The sequence below is a fragment of the Mytilus californianus genome, unplaced genomic scaffold (genome assembly GCF_021869535.1).
Source record: "Mytilus californianus isolate M0D057914Y unplaced genomic scaffold, xbMytCali1.0.p SCAF_1, whole genome shotgun sequence".
In the NCBI taxonomy this organism is placed as follows: domain Eukaryota; kingdom Metazoa; phylum Mollusca; class Bivalvia; order Mytilida; family Mytilidae; genus Mytilus; species Mytilus californianus.
The window spans coordinates 126,853,684-126,878,930 of NW_026262581.1; the positions used below are offsets into that span (position 1 = coordinate 126,853,684).

The window sequence follows — 25,247 nt, forward strand, 5'->3', positions numbered from 1 at the left end:
CTCCCGCTTATAGGCAGTGTAAACAAATACCGCTAAAATGAAAACACTACGTGACAGGAATACAGTAAAAACAAACGCAAGAACACTCAGAACAGAGAAATACATAAATAAATAATATAATAGTACATTACAACATGTAAACCGCAGAATAACAACGGACACCTCCCATGTATTTACGACAGCACACCAGGACACCAAAAACGAAATTATAAACTGCGCGTCACATGAATGGATCAACGTCACAAAACTTGTAAACTTGATCAAACGACTGCTATAGATGATGTCTTTTTATAGCTACTGGGTCAAAACCACTGTAAATGGACGTTTGCCATAGAGGTTATTACCAACTCTGTAGTCAGCACTCCTGTTCTGACATGAATTATCGTTGACGTGGACATTTTCTATAAGTTTACTATTCACCAGCAAAATGTTAAAGCCATTCTAAAGTTTTTATTGCCCTATTAAGCCTATGAAATGTATTGCCATAGCCAGATTCGGTACACTTTTTGAAATTTTTGGTTTTGAATATTTTAACTTCGTAACTGATTTGGCTCCCTATTGTTTTGATTCGAGCACCATGCACGGATGAATTTTGTGAAGACGAAATACGCGCCTGGTGTATTTATTATAAGCCCGGGATCTCTTATGACTTTTTATTACTAGTATTTGGTAGAATTGTTATTTGAGGAATTTATCCAATACAGATGTTGTAAGATCGAAATCGAAAGACGTCAGTCATAAAGCTAATATGTTGTACTGGTATCTCACTGATATATAAAACAAACGTGTTCTACTGTTTAAATGGCATATTATTTGAGGGTTTTACCTAACGCATGTGTTGTAAGACATGCAGCTCATTATCTAAATGCTTCAAACTGTTAAAATCTTTTGTTGTTCTTGGATTTTTTGGGGGAGGGGCGGGGCATCTGTTGCATGTGCAATAATGATTTAGGACTAGAGAAATTTATTTGACAGTTCAATAACTTGGTTGTACTATAATTAGATTAGTTTGTAAAATAAACTAGATTATTGTAAAGCAACATGGTATTTTCAACTTACCGTAACGAAAAGTTCGAGTACATTATTCTATCATAGTGCATTAGTACAAATATATCTTCACATTATCGACATCATCAATGACAAAAATATGTTTTAAACAGTTTTTAAAGGTTTGCGTTACAATAAAAGGATAATTACCCTATATTATTGGATTTGAGACTTGTTTTTCAAATGTTTTTTTCAAAGTACAAGACTAAACACACTAGTACACGAGTTTCAGAAATAAATGACGCGGTTATCAATTTCTCACATAGACTTCTATATGGTTGCACTGTTACTGAATGATCATTTTCAGACGGAGTTCATGAGACACATAATGGTATCAGTAGGGCCAACCAAGTTCAAAAGATTTTGTCACTTGATTATACTAATATTGGAATGAATTGTGACAGTGTTGTTAATTAGCAACAACTGTAAAACAAAAGAACCACGTAAAGAAGCAAAATCAATACCAAAGGTTTGAAATAAAATGTCTGTTAAAAAACGTGCAAACTAATGTTTAAAGAAATACAAACAGATGATCTCGGACATTTAACTAAAAACATATAATAAGAACCTTCTAGAAAAGTTTGAACTCTGATTGATAAAAACACAAAATGACATTTGTCAATGATAAAACACAAAAATGATTAACAAAACACCAAAAAATTACACTTTATTTAGTCTTCAGTATAGCAAAAAAAGAGTCATACACACAAAGAAACATTATTTATTTTATATATCGGTAACTGGAACAACTGAGGATTGCTATGTATAATCACAAATATTTTAGAGTTATTTCAATGGTTTATCTTCATCGATCACTATCTTTCATGACGACGCTGATTGTAGTAGTTATCAAATTAAATTACTACATTCTAATATAAAATAGATTTCGTAAATTAGATAAAGTACAATAATAAACAGTAAAAATAGCAAATATATAGCGCTAGTAACACCCCAAAACATCAACAAAATAAAACAAATAAACCAAACAAATAACAAACAAACAAACAAAAGCAAAAAAAAAAAAAAACAACAAAAAACAAAAAAAAAAAAAAAAAAAACAATAAACAAAACAACAACAAAAAAATATAAAAACCCTACTAAACAAAAGAAAAAAACCCAAAAAATTCTGCTTCAAAGATTTCCGGACAGGGGAAGCCAATCGAACTACCGTTTTCTTGTACGTTACATTTCTATCTAGAAATATATTAGCTGTATTTGGCAAAACCTTTCGGAATTTCTTGTCCTCAATGCTCTTCAACTTTCTACTTAATTAGCCTTTTAACTCTTTTGATTCGAGCGTCCTTGATGAGTCTTTTGTAGAAGAAACGCGCGTCTGGTGTACAAAATTTTAGGCCTCGTGTCTTTAATGAGCTTTTTTCATATACAGGTGTAAAACTGCTGTTAATTTACTCAAACATCTATTTACTTTTTATGTAATATAAGAATAATAAAGACATTATATTAACTTAAATACTGTCCAGTAAAAATATTTGTTAGATCTTAGTAAATAGATAATGTTATTTCACTTATTTCACGACAAAGTTTTCAGAAAATTATCGTATGTAGTCAGTGTCGTATGTATCTCATGAAGAGTCTGATGTGTTTCACGACGAGTTTGACGAGACGGGATTATTGTATGTAAAAGCAGAAAAATCCTGTGGTGTTGAATAATTCCCTGTTTTACTGGAGGGATTATATCCGGCTGCTTCATAAGAAAAGTTCGTTGTTTGTTGCCCAGATGTTTGTGTTGGGTAGGCTCCATTTGATGGAATATTCATTGCTGGTGCTGTAAAGATAACAATACTAGTTTAAATTAGTAACATTACAATGTGACCAATCCACGTCAGGAACTTCATCGGTTTTGTTTATATCAGTATTTGGCAGATCTATAATAGTTAAGGTCAAACTTAGTCTCACATTATTATGCTTGGGAAGAGTCTATTGTTGAAGATTGCTGTCCTCAAAAGATTTCTTTATTTCATTGTCTCTGGGTTGCTGTCTAGATGACGCCTTACAGCTACTACTACTTTCATTCATATTATATTTTGTTACAGAATATTATGATAATAACATTCATCAATCAAATAAAGGCAACAGTAGTATACCGCTGTTCAATAGTCATAAATCGATTAAGCGAAAACAAATCCGGGTCACAAACAAAAACCGAGGGAAACACATCAACCATAAGAGGAAAACAACGGAACAACAGAAACACTGAATTGCTACAAAAAAAAAACAACGCCAACATACATAGAAATGGACTATTTGATAACAACTGCCATATTCCTGACTTTGTACAGGATATTTAAAGAAGAAAATGTCAAAAACGTACAGAAAAATAAAATGGCTATATTTACCTTTTTACAATTATTTCTAAACATGTGTTATGGAAACCTAACTTAGAAAACTACATTATAAATGACTTAGCTTGAATACGATCGCAGTAAATCTTTTTTTTCAAGATCATTCAAGCTCACAAAATTAAATAATAGAGTAGCATTTAGATATTTAAAAGCTATATCTGTCCTCAATTATTACTACATTCAAACGTTAGTCGAAGATTCGAATTGATCGATTGATTGTTGTTTATAAAACGTCCAGTGGCAAATATCGGATGCGTGTTCAGGACAAGAACAAATTAACAATCAATACAAAAGGTAAGTCGTTCAATAAGGGGTAAATCGGGATGATTGGCGAGAAATCTAGAATGCCACTGAAAAAGAAGGATATGTTCGATAGGGACAAAAAGTAAGCCTTAAGAAAGGTCATCTACGGACCCGTCAAAGAGTTGCTGCAAGGAATTTAACATACAGAGAGCACAACACTTTCTACACGATGCATCGGATTCAACCTCCACATTCTTACTGGACGTGGCTGCAAATATAAACATCCCATATAGCCAAACGGACGCCTCACTTTGTCGAGGGTTTTACTGACGATCGGAAGAAGATCAAAGGATGGCTCTATTTCTATACCCCAGTCAACCCTTGGGTTTAGAAAATTTGGAAACATGTACATAAAAAACATTTTATTAAAATAAAGTATGTCAATAAAAGTTTTGATTTTGTAAATATTGCCGGTATTTTTAACGACCTTTCTGTTAAAGAACAAATTCCTGGATATTTTGATAATACTGAACTCCCTCTTATTTGTTATATTTACAAGAAATCTACCCGGGAATTTGTGTTTAATTATAGCCAAGTCTGTAAAGATGTAAATATCAGTGAAAATACACCTACGTCATGTAATTGTAGTAATTCCGAATACACTTATGGCCCCATTTCCCGTGTTATAACAGGAGACCTTAACATTGTTCGCGACCGAGAGTTAAAATCATTCCTCAGTAAAGGACCTAAATATGGCCCCTGTCAATTATCAATTGGAATGAGTGTCGTAATATCATCCACGACTCACTTCGTGCTTACTGTTTGAAATGGATAAAACGGGAAAAAGCTGACAAAAAATCTTTGGACTCTTTTTTTAATTCAGTAATGAAGATAGTTGATATACGTATACAACATTTTAAAGAACATTTTACTCTTAAAAACAACCATAAAAATCCTATTTCTCGTATCAAACATAAACTAAAAGAACTAGCCAAGGAATTTGTTTTTGTCCCGGCTGATAAAGCTGCTAATAATATCATTATAGTTTGACGTAAATTTTACATTGAGGTTCTGCAAAAGGAACTTCATTTTCAGAAAACGATATCTGTAACAAACATAAACTATTAGCTACTTCTTTACAAGCAGAACCATTCAATGAAAGTCCCAACTATGTACTGGCTTCCGAAGCTACATAAATCACCTTACAAATATATTTCGTCTTCAAGTCTTTGTTCCATTACTATTCTACTTACTAGTACACTTGGTACAATCAAAAACCTGATAATAAATTGTTCAAATAAGGCCTTTGAAAATAGTGGAATTAATTACTTTTGGAGTGTCAAAAACTCGTTGGAAGTACTTGATAAATTGCATGCATATATTGGTGATTTTGAATCTGTTCAAAGTTTTGATTTTTCTACCCTATATACCACTTTACCTCATATTCTTATTAAGAAAAAATTCACACACCTAATTAAATGGGCATTTAAAAAGTCGGAATGCGAATACATATGTTCAAACTCTTTTAGGTCATTTTTTAGTAGCAACAAACAAAAGAACTATGTCATTTGGACATGCTTTGATACTATATCTGCCCTTGAATTTTTACTTGATAACATTTTTGTTCGCTTTGGAGATTCCGTATATCGTCAAGTTATTGGAATTCCAATGGGGACTAACTGTGCACCACTTATTGCGGACCTGTTTTTGTATTGTTATGAGTTACAATTTATGACTAAAATCAGCAAAGACCCATCGAAACAACATCTGATTCAAAAATTTAACAATACTTTTAGATATTTGGATGATATATTGGCTCTCAATAATGACGACTTCAGTATGTATACTAAAGAAATTTATCCTGTTAAACTTACTTTAAATAAAGCTAATACTAACAATGACCACTGTCTTTTCCTCGATCTTGATATATATATCATTAACGGGAAGCTTAATACAATAATTTATTATAAAAGAGATGATTTTTCATTACGGTAAATACGTAACCTATCGTTAATTATCCATTTTTAGATGGTAACGTTTCCTTGGCACCATCTTATGGTGTTTATATATCTCAACTTGTACGATCCGCTCGTGTATGTAACAACGTATTAGATTTTAGCGAGAGAAATTTATGTATTACTGAAAAATTATTACACCAGGGTTTTCGATATCATAAACTAGTCAAAACATTTACTAAATTTTATCATCGGTATAAGGACATCATTCGTAAATATAACTCAACATGCAGACATCTTATACGTTCGGGTATTTCACATCCAATCTTTTATGGTAATATTCTTCACAAAGCACAAAAATGTCAGTATTCACCTCAAAAGCTAACAAAACCTTTAAACAGACTTATTAAGAAGGGATATAGTTACGATACTGTTGTCAGGTCATTAAAGATTGCATATTTTGGCTTTAATATTGATTCACTTATAGGGTCTTTGCATCGGAATTAAACACATTTATTCTAAACCAAGTTGTTAGCATGACACGGGTTATGTTCTTCTCATATATTTTATGACAGTATAATATTAAACCCCTAACAGGAGGGATTGTGCCTGATATTCATATGATGAAGACATAATCTTTCAATCAGTTTAATTGAGGTCTGGAGCTGGCATGTCAGTAACTGCTAGTAGTCTGTTGTTATTTATGTATTATTGTCATTTTGTTTATTTTCTTTTGTTTCCTATTCTGACATCGGACTCGGACTTCTCTTATACTGAGTTTTACTGTGCGTACTGTTGTGCGTTTGTTTTTTTCTACATTGGATAGAGGTATAGGGGGAGGGTTGAGATCTCAAAAAACATGTTTAACCCCGCCGCATGTTTGCGCCTGTCCCAAGTCAGGAGCCTCTGGCCTTTGTTAGTCTTGTATCATTTTTAATTTTAGTTTCCTGTGTATAATTTGGAGTTTAGTATGACGTCCATTATCACTGAACTAGTATACATATTTGTTCAGGGGCCAGCTGAAGGACGCCTCCGGGTGCGGGAGTCTCTCGCTGCATTGAAGACCCATTGGTGGCCTTCGGCTGTTGTCTGCTCTATGGTCGGGTTGTTGTCTCTTTGACACATTCCCCATTTCCATTCTCAATTTTATAGGATCTGTAATAACTATTTATTCACACAAATAATACAGAGACAGCAATGAATGACCAATATGTCTGTTCTACTCCCATTTTTTTCTCCAAGTATGCCAGTTGATTGATGTCTATCTTTAGAATATTAAATGGTTCCATCTATGCAAGTTCTGGTAAGAATAATTATCAAATTTCTACGAACGAATAACGACGGACGGGCGGACGTGCGCCAAGAGATGGCAATATTTCGCACTGACCCTTTGGACTAGGCGAAATACATAAATAAACCTGACATTAGAAAATATAATAGGTCCTGCAATAAGAGTTCGAGCGGGGTGATTGGCAGGTAATTTAGAATGCCACTAAAGAGGAGGGTATATATTCGATAGGAACTAACATAATAGAGAAGACTGAAGTCATAATTTGCATATAATTTTGAGACAAACCGGTAATGCCAAAATGTTGTAAAATACTAGAAACATAACAACGTAAAGACACTTTTTAAAACCAGAAGCTTAATAACAAAATGAAACGTTGCAATCACAAAAAATAGCAAAAAAAAGAATAATTGTTCAAAGACTTTCAGTTACTTGAATACGGCGAAATGATATATTTGTAGATTTATCTTCACTGTAAACGGTATTTCTTTTTTGTAAAACACGAAGGGTTTTGGGAATTATTGCAATGAAAAAAAAAAAAAAAAAAACATCAGACATAAAGTAGTTGTACTTCGTCATTTAATTGGATCTTGCACAAACATGATAGATCAGATACTACTCTGGTATGTATGACTTTAGTCAAGTGATTTGTCAAGTCTGAGATTAAGGCTCGATTAGATGGAGGGCTTCTTTCAAAGGCAAGTTTCAATTGAAAGGCAGTGTATTCAACCTATGGTGTGTATTGTCCACTACAATGGTCTCATAAAATTTAAGACTAATATAGTCTATTGAAGTAATTATTTCTGCAGATTTCATTCAGTTAAGCCAGCTTAATATTATGGATGTTGGGTTGGTGAAGATAGGGGAGGGGTAAACAAATTTCTTTCCGGTAAGATGTTACTCACTTAAACTATTCAGTTGAATTTCATGGAGAACATAGGTCTTTAATCTAGTAATTTCCTTTATATGTTATTTTTTTATTAAATGTTACCGACTTATTCTAGGTTTTTTGCTGTCTTACGTATGTGTGTAGGAGATTTTATAGCTTTCCTATTGTTAATTACCCATTTTTAGATGGTGACGTTCCCTTGTCACCATCTTATGGTGTTTATATATCTCCACTTGTTCGATTCGCTCGTGTTTGTAACAACGTATTTGATTTCAACGAAAGAAATCTCTGTATTACTGAAAAATTATAACACCAGGGTTTTCGATATCACAAACTAGTCAAAGCATTTACTAAATTTTATCATCGGTACAAGGACATCATTCGTAAATAAATATCAACATGTAGACATCTTATACGTTCAGGTATTTCACATTCAATATTTTATGGTGATATTCTTTACAAAGCACAAAAATGTCGGCATTCACCTCAAAAGCTAACCAAACCTTTAAACAGACTTATTCGGAAAGGATATAGTTACGATACTGTTGTCAGGTCATTAAGGATTTCATATTTTGGTATTAATATTGATTCACTCATAGGGTCTTTGCATCGGAAATAAACACTATTATTCTAAACCAGTTGTTGGCATGATACGGGTTATGTTCTTCTCATGTATTTTATGATTGTATGATACTAAACCCATAACTGGAGGGATTGTACTTTATTTTCATATGATGAAGACATAATCTTTCAATCAGTCTAATTAAGGTCTGGAGCTGGCATGTCAGTAACTGCTAGTAGTCCTTTGTTAATGTATGTATCATTGTCATTTTGCTTAGTTTCTTTTGTTACCTATTCTGACATCGGACTCGGACTTCTTTTAAACTGAGTTTTACTGTGCGTATTGCTATGTGTTTCTTTATTCTACATTGGCTAGAGGTATGGGGGGAGGGTTGAGATCTCACAAAACATGTTTAACCCCGCCGCATTTTTGCGCCTGTCCCAAGTCAGGAGCCTCTAGCCTTTGTTAGTCTTGTATGTTTTTTAATTTTAGTTCATTTATATGTTTTGGAGTTTAGTGGGACGTCCATTTTCACTGAACTAGTACACAATTTTATTTAGGGGCCAGCTGAGGACCACCTCCGGATGCGGGATTTTCTCGCTGCGTTGAAGACCCATTGGTGGCCTTCGGCTGTTGTCTGCTCTTTGGTCGGGTTGTCTCTTTGACATATTCCCCATTTCCATTCTCAATTTTATTACACAACAGTGGTTTGGCTATTATATGGTAAATGCTTAGCTATTCTATGCCACGTCCCTTCTTAATGGTTAATTATCACAGTGTCTCAATTGCAATCATACACATATCGGTTATGTTGTACAGCATTTGAAAACAGTATGCTGTGTTAAGTGACTTACGCTACTTTGTTATGTCACCTACTTGTTCTGTCAGAATACAGAGTACGATCAAACGCCCCAAATACCTTACCTGTATGTTCTATCGGAATACAGAGTACGATCAAACACCCAAATTCCTTACCTGTATGTTCTACAAAATGTATCGGAATACAGAGTACGATCAAACACCCAAAATTACTTACGTGTATGTTCTATAGGAATATAGAGTACGATCGTATGGCCAAATTCCTTACCTGTATGTTCTATCGGAATACAGAGTACGATCAAACACCCAAATTCCTTACGTGTATGTTCTATCGGAATACAGAGTATGATCATACGCCGAAATACCTTACCTGCTCCTGCATTGTATGTTCGTCCAGGAGATCTGGATTTCCGAGTTAATCCGTAGATAGCAAGTCTACAAAGCACAACGATGACGATCACTGCCAAGGTGAAGACAAAAGCCAATATGATGAATATGTACCATCTAATTTCGGCATCTATAAATTTAATGAAAATTAGTTAATATAAAGAAAAAAAGAAGAAACAACAAAAAGGAAACACTAAGTGTATTCAGTCTTACATTGATGATAGGATGACTTATAGATTCACACACACATATATATATATATATATATATTTATATATATATATATATATAAAACGTCTGAATAATAGTCAACGATTTTTCCCACGAGGGCGCTGGATCGTTACGAGTAACGATACATGTACACAATAAATAAATTATATAAACTCCTAAAAAGTGTACACAACAACACCAATAACAAAAAAAAGAACTATAAATGTAATTATTTATAAATATTTCGGATAACAGATATCCTTCATCAGTGAATATGATTGTGATGTTGAATGAATCATATATCAGTCTACTTAAAATAAACTATAACAATCTTGAAATTTATACAATAAATGGAAACATATTTACAGATCTGTATTGCAAGCCCACAGACAAACATCAATATCTATCTCCTTTGAGTTGTCACCCTAAACATTGCACCAAGAGCATTCCCTACAGCCAGGCCATATGAATAAAAAGGATTTGCTCCACCAACGATATTGCAAAAAAAACGACTACAAGAACTTCGCGGTCACCTAAAACATCGGGGCTACAAAAGAAAAGACATTGATAAAGGTTTTTCTCGTGCTAACAACATCAGCCGAGATGAACTTTTACAATATAAAGTCAAAAAGGTCAACAGGAGGGTGCCTTTTGTGTTGACTTACCATCCAAAATTTGACAACTTATGTCACCTAATCCGCGAAAATTGGAAAGAAATCGAAAAACATCCTAAACTATCCAAGATCTTTCGAGAGCCACCTGTACTGGCTTTCCGTAGGCCCAAAAGCCTTAAAGACTTGCTGGTGAGAGCTGATTTATCCTCTCAAGCAGGCTCTTCGTCTGTGGGCTCTTGCAAGGGTTGCGGGAACAAACGATGTCTGACTTGCAAACAAATACTGGTTACCCAGACTTTTAACAGTCACTCCACTGGTACAGAATACACCATATTTTGCAATGTTAATTGCAAGACTACAAATGTTGTGTATCTCCTACAGTGTAAATGTGGTAAACAGTATGTTGGCGAGTCAGAACAGCCGTTTCACAAACGAATGAACGGTCATCGTAGCGACTACCAATGCAAGCCAGACCTCCCTCTCAGTCGACATTTGAGATCCCCTGGCCACACTAAGGCAGATCTCAATCGACTGACCATTACAATCATTGACCACAACTCTGCTTGGTCTAGGGAGGATAGACTCACTCGGGAAAGATTTTGGATAAGAAAATTAACAACTTTGGCACCAAATGGGATAAATGAAAAGATGTAGTTCGACTCCATGCAGTGCTTCACATTTGGGTTATATTACTTATTATTACAGTCTCTGTTTCTATTTTTTTACTTTACTCATCTCTAAAATCTGTTGAATATACCAATTTAAATTGCTTAATTTTTTGAGGGATGTAAAAGTGCCAAGCCACGTTCAACTAGTTAACCTTAGTCAAAATTTATTATCATATTTTAACGGCCGTTTGTTTGCGATGTTTAAATACGCAGACTCTGTTGTAACTACTCTACCGTTGTCAAATTTGAAATATTTACAAATTTAGATCGTTCAGTGCTGTTTATTTGGAATTCTTATTGACGCAATCGTTCTTGTAACATCATAACTGTCGTCACCGTTAAAGCTTTAGAATTGTGATAGTTCATATCGCACATTATTATTTTTATTTAAAGCATATATTTGAACTCTCTGCTGTAATTAGTCATATAACCTATGTCGTGTTTAACACATATTTAGAATTGTGCAAGCGTCTTACCTGATGTTCGGTTTGACTTTTTTATTGTATAAATTTCAAGATTGTTATAGTTTAATTTAAGTAGACTGATATATGATTCATTCAACATCACAATCATATTTTCTGATGAAGGATATCTGTTATCCGAAATATTTATAAATAATTACATTTATAGTTCCTTTTTTTGTTATTGGTGTTGTTGTGTACACTTTTTAGGCGTTTATATATATATATATATACTATTAAATGAGAAGCCCTCATTTTGTGTGTCGCTTCTCTTCCTTCCACAATGAATTAATCACCATGCCTCTGCGTTCTATAGGTAACATACATAGTCGCAATTGTCACCATCGCTTATGATTATTCCGTTTGGGTTATTTTGGGAGAAAAACGAAAATAAAGGCGTCCGGATATTGTTTACGTCATCGGACGCACTTTTAAGTCATAGACAAGACTTCCGTTTAGGACTGTTTAAAATACCACATAATTTCCATAGGTACTTGGGGACAGGACAACTATTTTTTCGTTTTTCTGTATACTATGAACATAAATATACTATAAATAAAGTGTATTTGCTATTTACTATCAATTTCAAGTTTACTATCCACGTCGGTCACTGATATATTATATAGAACGTCTCTATATCATATATCAGTGACCGCCGTAAACTTGGAATTGATAGTAAATATAAAATACACTTTATTTATAGTATATCATGTATGTTCATAGTATACAGAAAAACGCGAAAATAATTGAAATTAATAGAAAACAAAAAATCACGGATTTAGGAAAGAAGGGGAGGGCTAAAAAAATTGTCCTGTCAAATAGCAAATACACTTTATTTATAGTATATGTATGTTCATAGTATACAGAAAAACGCGAAAATAATTGAAATTAATAGAAAACAAAATATAACGGATTTTTGAAAAAAAGGTGGAGGGCAAAAAATATTGTCCTGTCCCCAAGTACCTATGACTTTTGATACCTTTCCTGAAATTCTCCATTTATAAAATCTTTTACAAAAATTCATCCTACAACAGTTTACATACTTTCAACCACGCTATAAATGCCCGCGATTTCGCGGGTGTGTTCTAGTATATATATATATATATATATCTACGCATGGTAACAATTTTTAACACCAAATACAGTTCTTTGCATCAAATAATAAGATCAATTCAAAAGACGATTGTCAAATAACAAACACATTCAAAATATTGAGAAAAAAAAAATAAACAAAAAACAAAAACAAAATAAACAAAAAAAACAAAAAAAACCAACAACAAAAAAAAAAAACAGTTAACTGAAGTACTTTCATTATACTATTCAGAAATGAATTTGAATATGTATCATGACCGTTTACTTTTTTTTATATCTTTAAAAACCTAAGGCCACTAGTGCTTTTAGGTCTTTTATCATGTAGTGAATACAAAATTTAAAAAAATTCTCGAAAATTCATTTTCCCCTGTATGTAAAATTATTTCATATTTTTCCACACCTGATTCATCCCTCAGTTTGGGAAAGTATGTTCAGTTGATACTGTCAATCACAATGTTCAGATATATTGACCTAAGTAGGGTACACAAAAGAGCAACCTAAATTCTTGAATGCAAATACTACCGTGCTACCTATACTATTTATGTACTCAGTAAGCAGTTATCCCTAGTAGCACTTACGGATCATAAAAGTATAAATCTGTTGAAAAGTCGTATTTGATGATTCATTAACGAGAACCATGGCTACGATTAATTAACGATGTATGTGACAGTCCATGACACCTATATTCATATGTTAACCCAAGATGATATCATTTGTCAGAGCTTTTGTTTCTTATAAGAATTTCTTTATAAAATCTACTGAAGCAAGCTTTTCTAGTGGTTAAGGTGACTAGGGCGTCTTAATTAAAATCTATAGAATTTTTTAATATTTTGTCAAAATGAAGTTTTTATTATGCTTTTTTCAAAAATATAATAAAAAGTATGGGTCACGGGACTTTTTTTCGCGCTACAGGTTGTGCAAAATTGACAGATTTTGTATAGATTATGCTTGGCAAATCCAATTTTGTGTGATAAAAAGAAAACTATTTGGTAGAATTTTAAGATGAAATGTGAGAAGATATCTCTTAAAACATGCTTTCAGATAAGAAAAAGAAAAAAATGGGGTCACCGAACTTGTTTTCTTGCTACATATTAAAATAGGTAAATTCACAACACTTTCTATTATAAAATTACTTTATCTGAGTTATCTCCCCTACTATCTGAGTTATCTTCCCTTATATGGCAAAGTTGAAAAAAATAAATCAAACACAAATATGGTGTTTTTTTTTTTTAGAAATTACAGCTGTAAATATGATAAAACACATAATTTTCTATATTTACAACAAAAGTCTTACACATGAATTACATACTACTCTGAAAATTTGCACATTTGATTAAAGGTCTAGACCAACTGTTATTTGTTACTTCAAAATCCAAGATGGAGGAGGACACCCGAGCCACCTTAAGCCGACCGTGCAAGGGCTGTATAGCCAGTCAAGGTCGTTAAAAACTTCCATTTGTTGTTGTAGCCACCTTAACGTAGAAAGTTGTACGGACGTCATACTGATTTGGATGACCGTTATGGAATATCGGATGTGCACCTTGTCGTATATTACCACATGCCGTGCCCCTTTCCTTGTTGATGATATTACTGATTGCTACTAATCAACTAATCGAGTAACGCAATGGGTGCCACTAGGGGGACAGAATTGATGATGGTCCTTCCGGAGCACCTGATTTCTACCCCGGATTTTTGTAAGTTCGTGGTAATCAATTTCTATTTGTTTACTATATAAAAATAAGGAGATGCGGTATGATTGCGACAGTTCAATTGAAGTGTATGTAAGTAAGTATTAGTGTTTTGTGGACTGTTGTTTGTCGGTACGTCATTCTATCTCTTTTATCATGGTGGTGTCTGTCCTTCTCAGACTTCTGCTTTTCTATTCTAACTTTTTTTTTTATATAGCTGTAAGAAAAATCGAGACTCTCATCCCGAATTGAGCGCTTCTATCCCATAGTTACCCACGTACAGTGTTTATTTTTGTGAATGCCGTATTAAAATGTTACCTTCAACCTCGGTCAGTTTTATTCTTAGCTTGATGGTTACGTTCTGTCTATTGTTGGATAGAGATCGTAACTTCAAAAACATTGTTTGACTTTCATCTACACAGAAGTCATCCTCATCTGGACTTTTTGTACAGGTATATATCTGTAAAACAGATGGATGAAATATAATATGGTAAATTCCTTATAAAACTTGTAGATCTTACCAATATATACAACAATAAATAAATAAATGAAAAAAAATATAAATAAAAAAAAAAAAAAAAAACTTTTAGATACCCCTGAGACCTAAAAAGTATGAGATGGTTAATAATACGAAAATATTTTAATATCAGATTATTACATGGCATTTTCAGACGTATTATCAGCCCAAGGTTCAATATTAGCCCAAGAACCGAAGGCTCGAATGGCTGATTTTGACCGAGGGCTGATAATACATCGGATATGAAAACGACATGTTATGATCTTTTTATCATATGCTTCAAGAATGGAGAAAAATAACAGTTTAATATATTGATCCTTTCAAGTGGTTCTCAAGTAGAAGTTCAAAAAATGAAAAGTTTACAGACGTCGGACGCCAAATGTAATACATCCGATATGAAATATTTCTATAATATGCCTCAATAGAGAAGAAAAATAACAGTATAATATATTTTTATATTGACGATAAAAAAAAATTCAACAAAACATAATGAACACTGTTTGGAAAAGTCAACATTTGTAAAGTAACTTTCTAAACTATGCTGGAAACTATGAAAAAATGCATTTATTGTATCATATGTTTTTTTGTATTTTAGATAATATATTTTCCTGTTTCCTAATAACTGTTTTTGTTCCCTACTTTGTTAGGTTTTTCACTGAAAACGTACCATTAAGGTGTAATTTCCGGAATTTGTCGAGTAACGCCGGAATGCCATGTGATTACGTTACGGAAAGGCATGTGATAATAACAGGAAGCTTGTGATAAATTTTTCATAATAGCCCGCTAAACTTATCATATACTTAGAGAGTAAATAACTTATAATTAGGGCCCCGTCGAATGGCGGGTCGCCCTATAGTGATCAGTCTGTCCGTCCGTCCGTCCGTCCGTCCGTTCGTCCGTAACAAATTGTGTCCGCTCTATATCTAGAGAACCGTTATGATTTCATACATTATACTTGACATGTATATTAACCAACACCATAGGGTGTGACATAATGTATGTACAACTCCCTAGGTCAAAGGTCAAGGTCAAAAACTTTAGTTTTCAGTTGACAACCCCATGTCCTATGGTAAAAATCGTGTCCGCTCTATATCTAGAGAACCGTTATGATTTCAAAGTTTATACTTGACATGTAAATTAACCAACACCAGAGGTTGTGTCATAATGTATGTTCAACTTCCTAGGTCAAAGGTCAAGGTCAAAACTTTGGTTTCAGATGACAACCCCATGTCCTATGGTAAAGATACAATATTTTTACCACACGTTATTCACAGCGGGGCCCACAGAGATGGCTCCCATCTCAATGATGTCTAGTTTTTACAGTATGATAATAGCATTAAATTTACGTAAATTTTATATTTCCCGAAATGGTGTTTAGCGGGCTGATATGAAAAATTTATCAAATGCTTTCGACTATTTTCACATGCCAGCCTTTACGTAACGTTATCGCATGGCATTTCGGTGTTACTCGGCAAATTCCGGGAAATCATGACACATCAATGGTACGTTTTCAGTGAAAAACATCACAAAGTAGGGTATTAAACAATTATAAGGAAACAGGAAAATATAAAATGTAAAAACAAAAAAAAACAAAAAAACAAAAAAAAAACCAATTGATACAATAAATGCATTTTTCAAAGTTTCCAGCATAATTTAAATCGTTACTTTTCCAAACAGTGATTATTATGTTTTGTTGAATTTTTTTTTTTATTGTCAATATAAAAATATATGATACTGTTGTTTTTCTTCTCTGTTGAGGCATATAATAGAAATATTTCTTATCATATACTTAGAGTAAATAACTTATACTTTTTACAGTATGATAATAGCATTAAATTTACGTGAATTCCATATTTTCCGAAATGGTGTTTAGTGGGCTGATATGAAAAATTTATCACATGCTTCCGACTATTATCACATGCTTCCGACTATTATCACATGCCTTTCCGTAACGTTATCGCATGGCATTCCGGCGTTACTTGGCAAATTCCGGAAAATACACCCCAATTGTACGTTTTCAGTGAAAAACATTACAAAGTAGGGTACAAAACAATTATTAGGAAACAGGAAAAATATTTTTCTTTTCATATTATGTAAAATGCAAAAAAAAAAACAAAACAAACCAAGTGATACAATAAATGCTGTTTTCAAAGTTTCCAGCATAATTTAGAAAGTTACTTTATAAATGTTGACTTTTCAAAACAGTGTCCATAAAAATGTATTATACTGTTGTTTTTCTCGTCTTGAGGCATATGATAGAAATATTTCATATCGGATGTATTACATTTGGTGTCCGACACCCGTAAAATTTTCACTTTTTGAACTTCTACTTGAGAACCACTTAAAAGGATCAATATATTAAACTGTTATTTTTCTCCATTGTTGAAGCGTATGATTAAAAGATTATAACATTGTTTGATCATGTCATTTTTCATATAAGATGTATTATCAGCCCTCGATCTTCGGCTCTTGGGCTGATATTGAACCTTGGGCTGATAATACATCTGATATGCTTGGGCTGATATTGAACCTTAGGTTGATAATACATCTGATATGAAAAATGCCATGTAATAATCTGATAATATCGGATGTATTACATTTGGTGTCCGACGTCTGTAAACTTTTCACTTTTTGAACTTCTGCTTGAGAACCACTTAAAAGGGTCAATATATTAAACTGTTATTTTTCTCCATTGTTGAAGCGTATGATAAAAAGATCATAACATTTTTTGATCATGTCATTTTTCATATCAGATGTATTATCAGCCCTCGATCTTCGGCTCTTGTGCTGATATTGAACCTTGGGCTGATAATACATCTGATATGAAAAATGCCATGTTATAATCTGATAATATTACCCCTCCCCCTCCCTGAAAAAAAATTAAAAAAAGAGTACAAATGAAAAAAAAACATCAGTGATTGATTCTTTAGCGCGGACATCTTGATTTCTACTATTCTATTTTCTACAATGTAAACTATTGTTTGAAAGAATAGAGAAATCTAATCTATTCACTTGTTTCAACTGATATTTTGATTTTTTTGTAGATTAGAAAAATTAAATATAACATACACCTTAAATTATAAAACGACCTATTAACTATTAGTACCTTCTCTGGCGTCCCACTATCAGTTTTTATGTAGTATTGTAACTCGACAGCACAGTCCGGGTCGTCGTGTTTCAGAGATGTAATACATAGCGAAGAATTATGCTTGAACTGGAAGGTATCACAAGCGCTGGATAAGCTTCCACCTTCATACAAAACATAAATCTCGTCTACTGAATTCACCGTTGCTACTACCGAACAATTTTGGCCAAATGTGTCTGTAACATATAAAATTTTAAAGTGATAATAACTTGACATCCTTCTCTAACAAAAAAAATAATAGACGAATAAAGTATGATACAAAAATAAGAAGATGTGATATAATTGCTAATGATACAATTATCCACCAGAGACAAAATGACGTAGATGTTAGCAACTATAGGTCATCATACGGCCAACATTAAGCAAAACTCATACCGTATAGTCAGCTATACAAGGCCCAGGCATGTCAAAGTGTGAAATAATTTAAACGAGAAAACCATGGAAAAAACAATAGGAATAAAAAATATGACGTGTAACGACCACCTAATACCATTAAAAAATAAGCCCCTGACTTGGGACAGGCAAATACAGAACGTGGCAGATTAAAACGTGTTATCCAATGCTAAACATGATAACGGTTTTAGAACACACGGATCTTCTATATTAATCATTTCGGGTACGCTTTGGGCAAACAATTGTGAATGCAAACACATTAAAAATCTAATTGTCCAATGTTAACTTTGCCTAAAAGAGTTACACACTTAATTTGATACAATTAACCGTTTCAGGAATTACTTAAAACTGGTTAATATCATTAAAACCTTACACAAAGTGTGTGGCTAACAACGTATAAACAATGTAAATTCAACCAATGACCAGCAAGACGTTGAATTCATTTTAGCGTATGAATAATGAATTTACCCACAGTGCTTTACAATCTGAAATAGTAAAATACTAATCGTTTTTTGTAACCTGAAAATTCATTATACAAAATTGTATGAATATATCATTTAATCATACCAGTACTAAACCATTGACGTTCAAGCTGATGATACTCTAAAAGACCAATTCTATCAGTAGCGTCACCGACCCCTGTACTGTTTGTGACGTGACTGTATAAGATAAACCTTGAAGTACATCAATCGATCGAAGGGTAAGCATTCAAGTTTGCTTTAAGTTATTGCGAACACCTTTTGTTTTTCCACTGGTCGAGTTCAAGAGAGCGACAGCTGATGTTCATATGCCAGGAACCTCGCCAAAAGGTTTATAGAAATAAGAAGATGTGGTATGAGTGCCAATGAGACCACTCTCCATCCAAGTCACAATTTGTAAAAGTAAACATTTATAGGTCAAAGTACGGCCTTCAACACGGAGCCTTTTGTCACACCGAACAGCAAGCTGTTAAACCTTTAAGAAAAGTATACATGTACTAAATTGAGCAATATGCTGGTTTTTGATGAAAATTTATATGCATTTAGAACTTGTTGAAGAACATCTTAATAGGGAATAACATGATATATGTAGCATTTATAATTCCAGAGAAATCATCAATTTAAAAGTTTTGACATATATTTATAAATCTTATGAATTGAAATTTAATGCGACTGTCATACAAGTGAGAGGTATAGCTTGCTATAAAACCAGGTTTAAACCACCATTTTCTACAAGTCAGGAATATGACAGTTGTTTTTCATTCGTTTGATGTGTTTGAGCTTTTGATTTTGCCATTTGATTAGGGACTTTTAGATTTGAATTTTCGGTATTTTTGTTATTTTACTCCTTATATACTTAAAATGCGGCAAATTGCCTTTTAATCGAAAATGTGATATAAGGGTTTCTTTGCAATTATTTAAAAGACAGGTAAACCATCAAAGTAGGGATTCACATGGTAACATGTACATCCTTGTTTGAACTTACATTCTGTCTGCTCTGAAGCCTGGCGTAGTGGTAGAGTGCTGCAGATCACCCATATGATAAGAGTCTTCATTTCTGCAGTAAAAAGCCACAATATTTATATAATATGCGATTGGCGTATTACATTTACGTAAAACAGATAGCTTTCATGTGCGTCAAAAAAAAGTTTTCATTTGCGTCAAAATATAAACATTTTTATTTAATTTATTATCCGCTTCATTGGTTAGTTGTTTGGGCTGATGGCAGACGGAAGTGATATAACATGTTATCATTGTAAATTGGCGCAAATGAAATGTGGGCGCCTTGGTTTTTGTTGCGAAAATTAGATGCCGATTAGTGCAAATGTAAAACGCCGAAGCAACTGAAAGGATGCCAGAGAACATTTCCAAAGGCAAAAAAGAATAATGATTAAATCTTGATCGGTACTGATTTTCATTGTAAATGTCGTGTTTAGTTATAAAAAAACTAGCGGATAAGAAAAAGAAAGTTTTCGCATTTGTCTATCGGTTGGTTTTGAGTGAGACAAAGATTAACCAACGAGTCAGATAGTTCATTATGTATTTGATCATCTAGGTCATCATTAGCTATCGTGACTAGCTTAGGTACAGCACTAGCATTGTCTTGTTCTCGGCTCAATTTGGATGATATTGGAGCTTACTTGCGACTACGTTTCAATACACCAAAGACCCTTTGACTCTCGTTGCTTAATGCGTTCGATACGTAGTGACTGACCTCTGATATAATACTATCACTAAAGTCTGGTAATAAAGTTTTCGTCTCATTTATCATAATATTTTTATGGAAATGCTTATTAAAAGCTCGAAGCTCTGCCATAGATAGTGACCGAATCTTACTAAGATGTCTATCCTTTATAAGTTTTTCAACAGATAAACGTTTTTATTGTTCCCCATGCGGCAGATCAAAACGACTAATCTGATCTTTGACATTCATTATCGGTAGGCACTTAAATGCGTAAGAGTCCAAAGTCCAACTTCGATGAACCGTTCGCCCGGTGGTGATATAGATATAGTGTTGTGAGTAGATGTTGTGTTGTGAGTTGTTTTACAGATATGTAAAGATAATTTTGAACAAGATGCAAAAGCAATCTTCGTGAGCAAGTGTGACAGCGATATTTTCCTCTTTGTTTTATTTCGTGGAAATTCAAACTTTATCTAAAAGCAAGCGACTATTGTTCTCGAAATTGTTAGTTTACATGTTGAGAAGTTAATCCATTTTAATCCTAGCATTGTCCATTTCTTGTTATCATATATATGTTTTTTTAATTGTATTATTTGTTTGAATCATTAAGTGACAAATTTCATTATTACATGTAGTTATGATTAAGTAAGATTACGTAATTCATATTAGATCGTTTCTATGTAAATGGTCAGTTGGATACCAGCGGTCAAGCTGTACGGACGCCGTACATTTACAGTGACATTCATTGTGTTTAGTATAGAACATTTATTGGAATTACCATTTGTTTTATCTTTTCGGAATATTACCGTTGAACTTTTATTGTAATTAATGTATTGCACTATTGAAGAAGTTATATATAAACCATCGTAAAGCTTAACTTAGTTTTGTTGACTTTAGACAGTGACTTTCCCCCATAATTCTAAATATAACAGGAACGACGAAAACCCCTGTTATACAAGTAGAAAAATGTACGTTCACTTACAGTCTGATCATGAATTATATTCCACACACACAATTTTTTTAAAGAAAATACTCCTATGGAAATGTAACAATTCTAATAATCTCATGAGCGAATATAAGACACTTCCATCAATAAGGGGCTATAACTCAACGCCCTTTGCTTAATATATAATATTCATGAAAAATGAAAAAACATGAGAGGTTACTATAAGATTTGGAGCAGCTAACGTCGTACCTATAAATAGTTTTTCCCTATGCAATGTCAATAACGTACTACTAGGCTTATTACGTCACGCACATTCTTATTATGATTCTTCTTTTTTTCGATGTTATTTTTTTTCTTTTAAATAAATCTTATTTAATATTTCAACTTATAATAGTTTATCAACTGCTAAATCATATACTAAGTACTATATTAAGTATAAGAGAAGCAGTTAGATATCTTGAGCAAATACTAGAAATTGGAGATGGATAAAAAAGTAATACAATAAAACAATTGTTGACTTTTGATATCAGTTGATACAACGATTTATCAACACCAAATATATGACATTCAGCCTCGGCCGTTGGCCTCGGTGAATGTCATATCTCTGGGGTTGACAAATAATTGTACCAAACTCATCAAAAGTCAATAATTGTATAATATATGAATTAAATATCTCATGGTCAAGTGTGATTCAATATCTCGAAGTTTTTTCCTATATAAAGACAATGATATGTGGTATGATTGCCAATGAAACATCTACCAATCAGAGTCCAAATGACGTGGAATTAAGCAAATATAGACCACAGTATGGCCTTCAACAATGAGCAACCTTGATAAGATGAAAACAAATATCTACATGCTGATCTACATACAAATTTTTAAAAGAGCCAATAGACTTTTGCCGTTTTAGGGTCAAAGCTAAGATTTTAATTGACATTATCTTTACTAAGCTTGGAAACGTAACTTTGAATATTTTTTTACTAATAACTGATTGAAATCTGAAAACTCCTTTTATTTAAGTACAGGTATGAATATAGAAATCACATACATTTTCGAATAAACCAACACAAAAAAAAATAGTCTGGATAAATTATCTTTGATATAGGATGTGTTACTTCCAATCTTAAATATGTCTCAGTTTTTTCATTTGTTTATTCAAATGTACACTTTCTAGGTGGAATGCATCTTTCTCTGACAAAATTGCCTGTTTTTCAGTAATATTTTAGTATTCCTTTGAAGTAAAACATTCAACAGATCGTCACAAAATTATGGATCAGGTATCCAATAACATGATATAGAAAATATCTATTGTATGTTGTCATGATTCGTTAGTTTTTACCTTTAATTTCAAAAGAATACACATGAATTAAACTTAGCTATTTTGACACACACTAATATGTAAAACTAAATACAAATGATATCCTTATTTAGTAAACAAACTAAACGAGTGGAGAACCTATTTTCTTGCAATGTAATTTTATGACGATTTTTCAAGATAAACATTATTACATTTTTGTAATATAAACGAACACAAGGAAAGATGTGGTCTTCTAGTTGGAGAAAAAAAGAAAATGTTGCCAGCATTATTTGATTAAGATAAATGGATCGCTGTACTAACAAACGATGAACGACAAACTGTAGACGCATTTTTAGCGAGTGCATAGTTTGTCAAAGTTAATGTAAACTTTACAAACGTATGTTTGAAACAAATGATCAAAACATGTGCGCGCTTAGTCGATTGCATCGTTTGTGCTAGAAAGAAATGCACTCTATATCAATTGGTTATTGGTTTTGAAAAAAATGTATAATAGTTTTTCTTCAATGAATTTATTGTGTGTTACCTTTATAACAGTAAATAACATTACGTTCTTCATGTGTCGCAGTGAAATATACTGATTTAGAAATTAAACCGTGGTCAATCTTAAAACAGGTAACTTTAAAATGAATAAAATGGCCGAAGTATTGGTGTCCACCTTGATATTTAAAATATAGTTTAATTATGATGACCGATTTTACAGTTGTTATTGGGTCTGATTATTTTTTACAACCGAAAGATTTTTGAATATTGTCTCATTTCTTTTCTTACCTTTGAAGTTAACTGTGTCCTCTTCGAATTTCGTATTTAAAATACATGTTACGAAATAAAAATATGTTCGTTCTTGATAATGAACTCTAACCGGGATCAATATGTATTCGCTCTTTTATACATATTCTGTTCCTATAAGTCTTTTTTTAAATTATAAGTTTCATATGACTTTAAGAAAGAGATCATTGCATGTTATTATTCTGAAAATTCTGGTGTCATTTCCTGCCAAATTATCATAAATGTATCTTGGTTTGCTGAGTCGTTATCTTGAACATGCAGTGGAGTGCGTGGTTTTGCACCATGGCCTTGAGATGAAAATCAGCAACAAAAGGCTTTTTGTTAGCATTTTTTTCTTCATGTGCGCGTAATGGTATTGTGTCATGAATTTATATATCAAGTACATTCTTTCTTTTCCATCAAATGTCCTTGGACACTGGTATAAGGTTACAACTTAAAACAGTTTAGTCAAAAATATTTTTCTTATGCATGTATGATTGAACCTTTACTGTTTATTGCTTTTTGCATTATCATGAAATGCACTCTATTACATAAGCGTCACGCCACTTAAAAAATCGTATGTTTTATTATGAAAAAGCTGGTTTGGTGTGCCATTTTGTTTATGTGAAGATTCTAGGGTCCAGTTATTGTATTATTTGTATTTGTTGGGTACATACAAAATGTGACGTCCATTTTCACTGAACTAGTACACAATTTTATTTAGGGACCAGCTGAGGACCACCTCCGGGTGCGGGATTTTCTCGCTGCGTTGAAGACCCTTCGGCTGTTGTCTGCTCTTTGGTCGGGTTGTTGTGTCTTTGACATATTCCCCATTTCCATTCTCAATTTTATTTGATTGTAATAATTTCGTTTTATTTGCCTATGATAAATTTTCGAGTGGTTTATGTAATTTTATTGATGTAAATTTGGAGTATGTTCACAAAGGGTTAAAATTGGCTCTAATATTTTGATGTTTCTTTTAAGGCCAGAATAATACAAATTTTACATAAAATAGTTGTGATAATACTATTAATACAAAATAGCTTCTTTTCTCTTAAAAGTACGCGTTATTTGTGTTGTAACGTAAGTTTTTGTCAAATTTTCAATAGTTATCATCAGGATTTGACGTAATTTGCTTTGTCTGCCACCTCTGATCCAGAAGGTTTTTATGTCTATGGATTCAATGTCATCATCGACAACTTTTAGTTATAGGACAGTTAAGATCCAAGGTTGCGGCCAAGGGTTTTTTCAAGCTTTTATGTTCCATAAATGCTCAAAATCAACGTATTTTGACAATATACATTCAAAATGTGCTGACTTTGACTTTGAAGTCTAGAATGTTCTGTTATGTAGAGATTTTTTTAACCTAATAGTAAGACTTTTGAAAATGACCCGTATAAGGACCAAATTATGGCTATTTTGACATTTTACAACAAAGTTGAAATTGAAGGCCATATTTAGCCTGAAGTGAACCTGGTTCTTTGTCGGTTAAAAACACACATCACATTCCGGTCGTCGTTTTCACTTTCTATATCATATCATTAACATCTTTTTGCATATTATCACATATTTTTCAAAATAAAAATATACCAATCTTTATGCAAATTCACATCTTTAAAAGCGTACTTTTTTATTCTAGCAAAATGAAATTTATAGCGAAATCTTATTCTAAATCAAAAGGTGGTCTAGCGCAGGAAATATAAAGTCAAGCGCTTGA

At 32.9% G+C, this 25,247-nt stretch overlaps 2 protein-coding genes across 2 annotated transcripts in view; both read right to left on the reverse strand.

The window, feature by feature from the left end:
* The window catches only part of LOC127733608 (uncharacterized), a 134,636-nt gene that overhangs the window by 35,653 nt on the left and 73,736 nt on the right, over positions 1-25,247 (reverse strand). The gene's annotated exons all lie outside the window — the stretch shown is intronic.
* Positions 1,700-23,642, reverse strand: LOC127733643 (uncharacterized). The gene is made up of 6 exons (XM_052242963.1): positions 23,534-23,642; positions 19,806-19,877; positions 17,910-18,124; positions 14,605-14,746; positions 9,537-9,683; positions 1,700-2,833 (listed from the first exon to the last, which is right to left on the reverse strand). Exons 2-6 carry the CDS (start codon positions 19,873-19,875, stop codon positions 2,652-2,654), a joined length of 756 nt encoding a protein of 251 aa, XP_052098923.1. The 5' UTR covers positions 19,876-19,877; positions 23,534-23,642; the 3' UTR covers positions 1,700-2,651.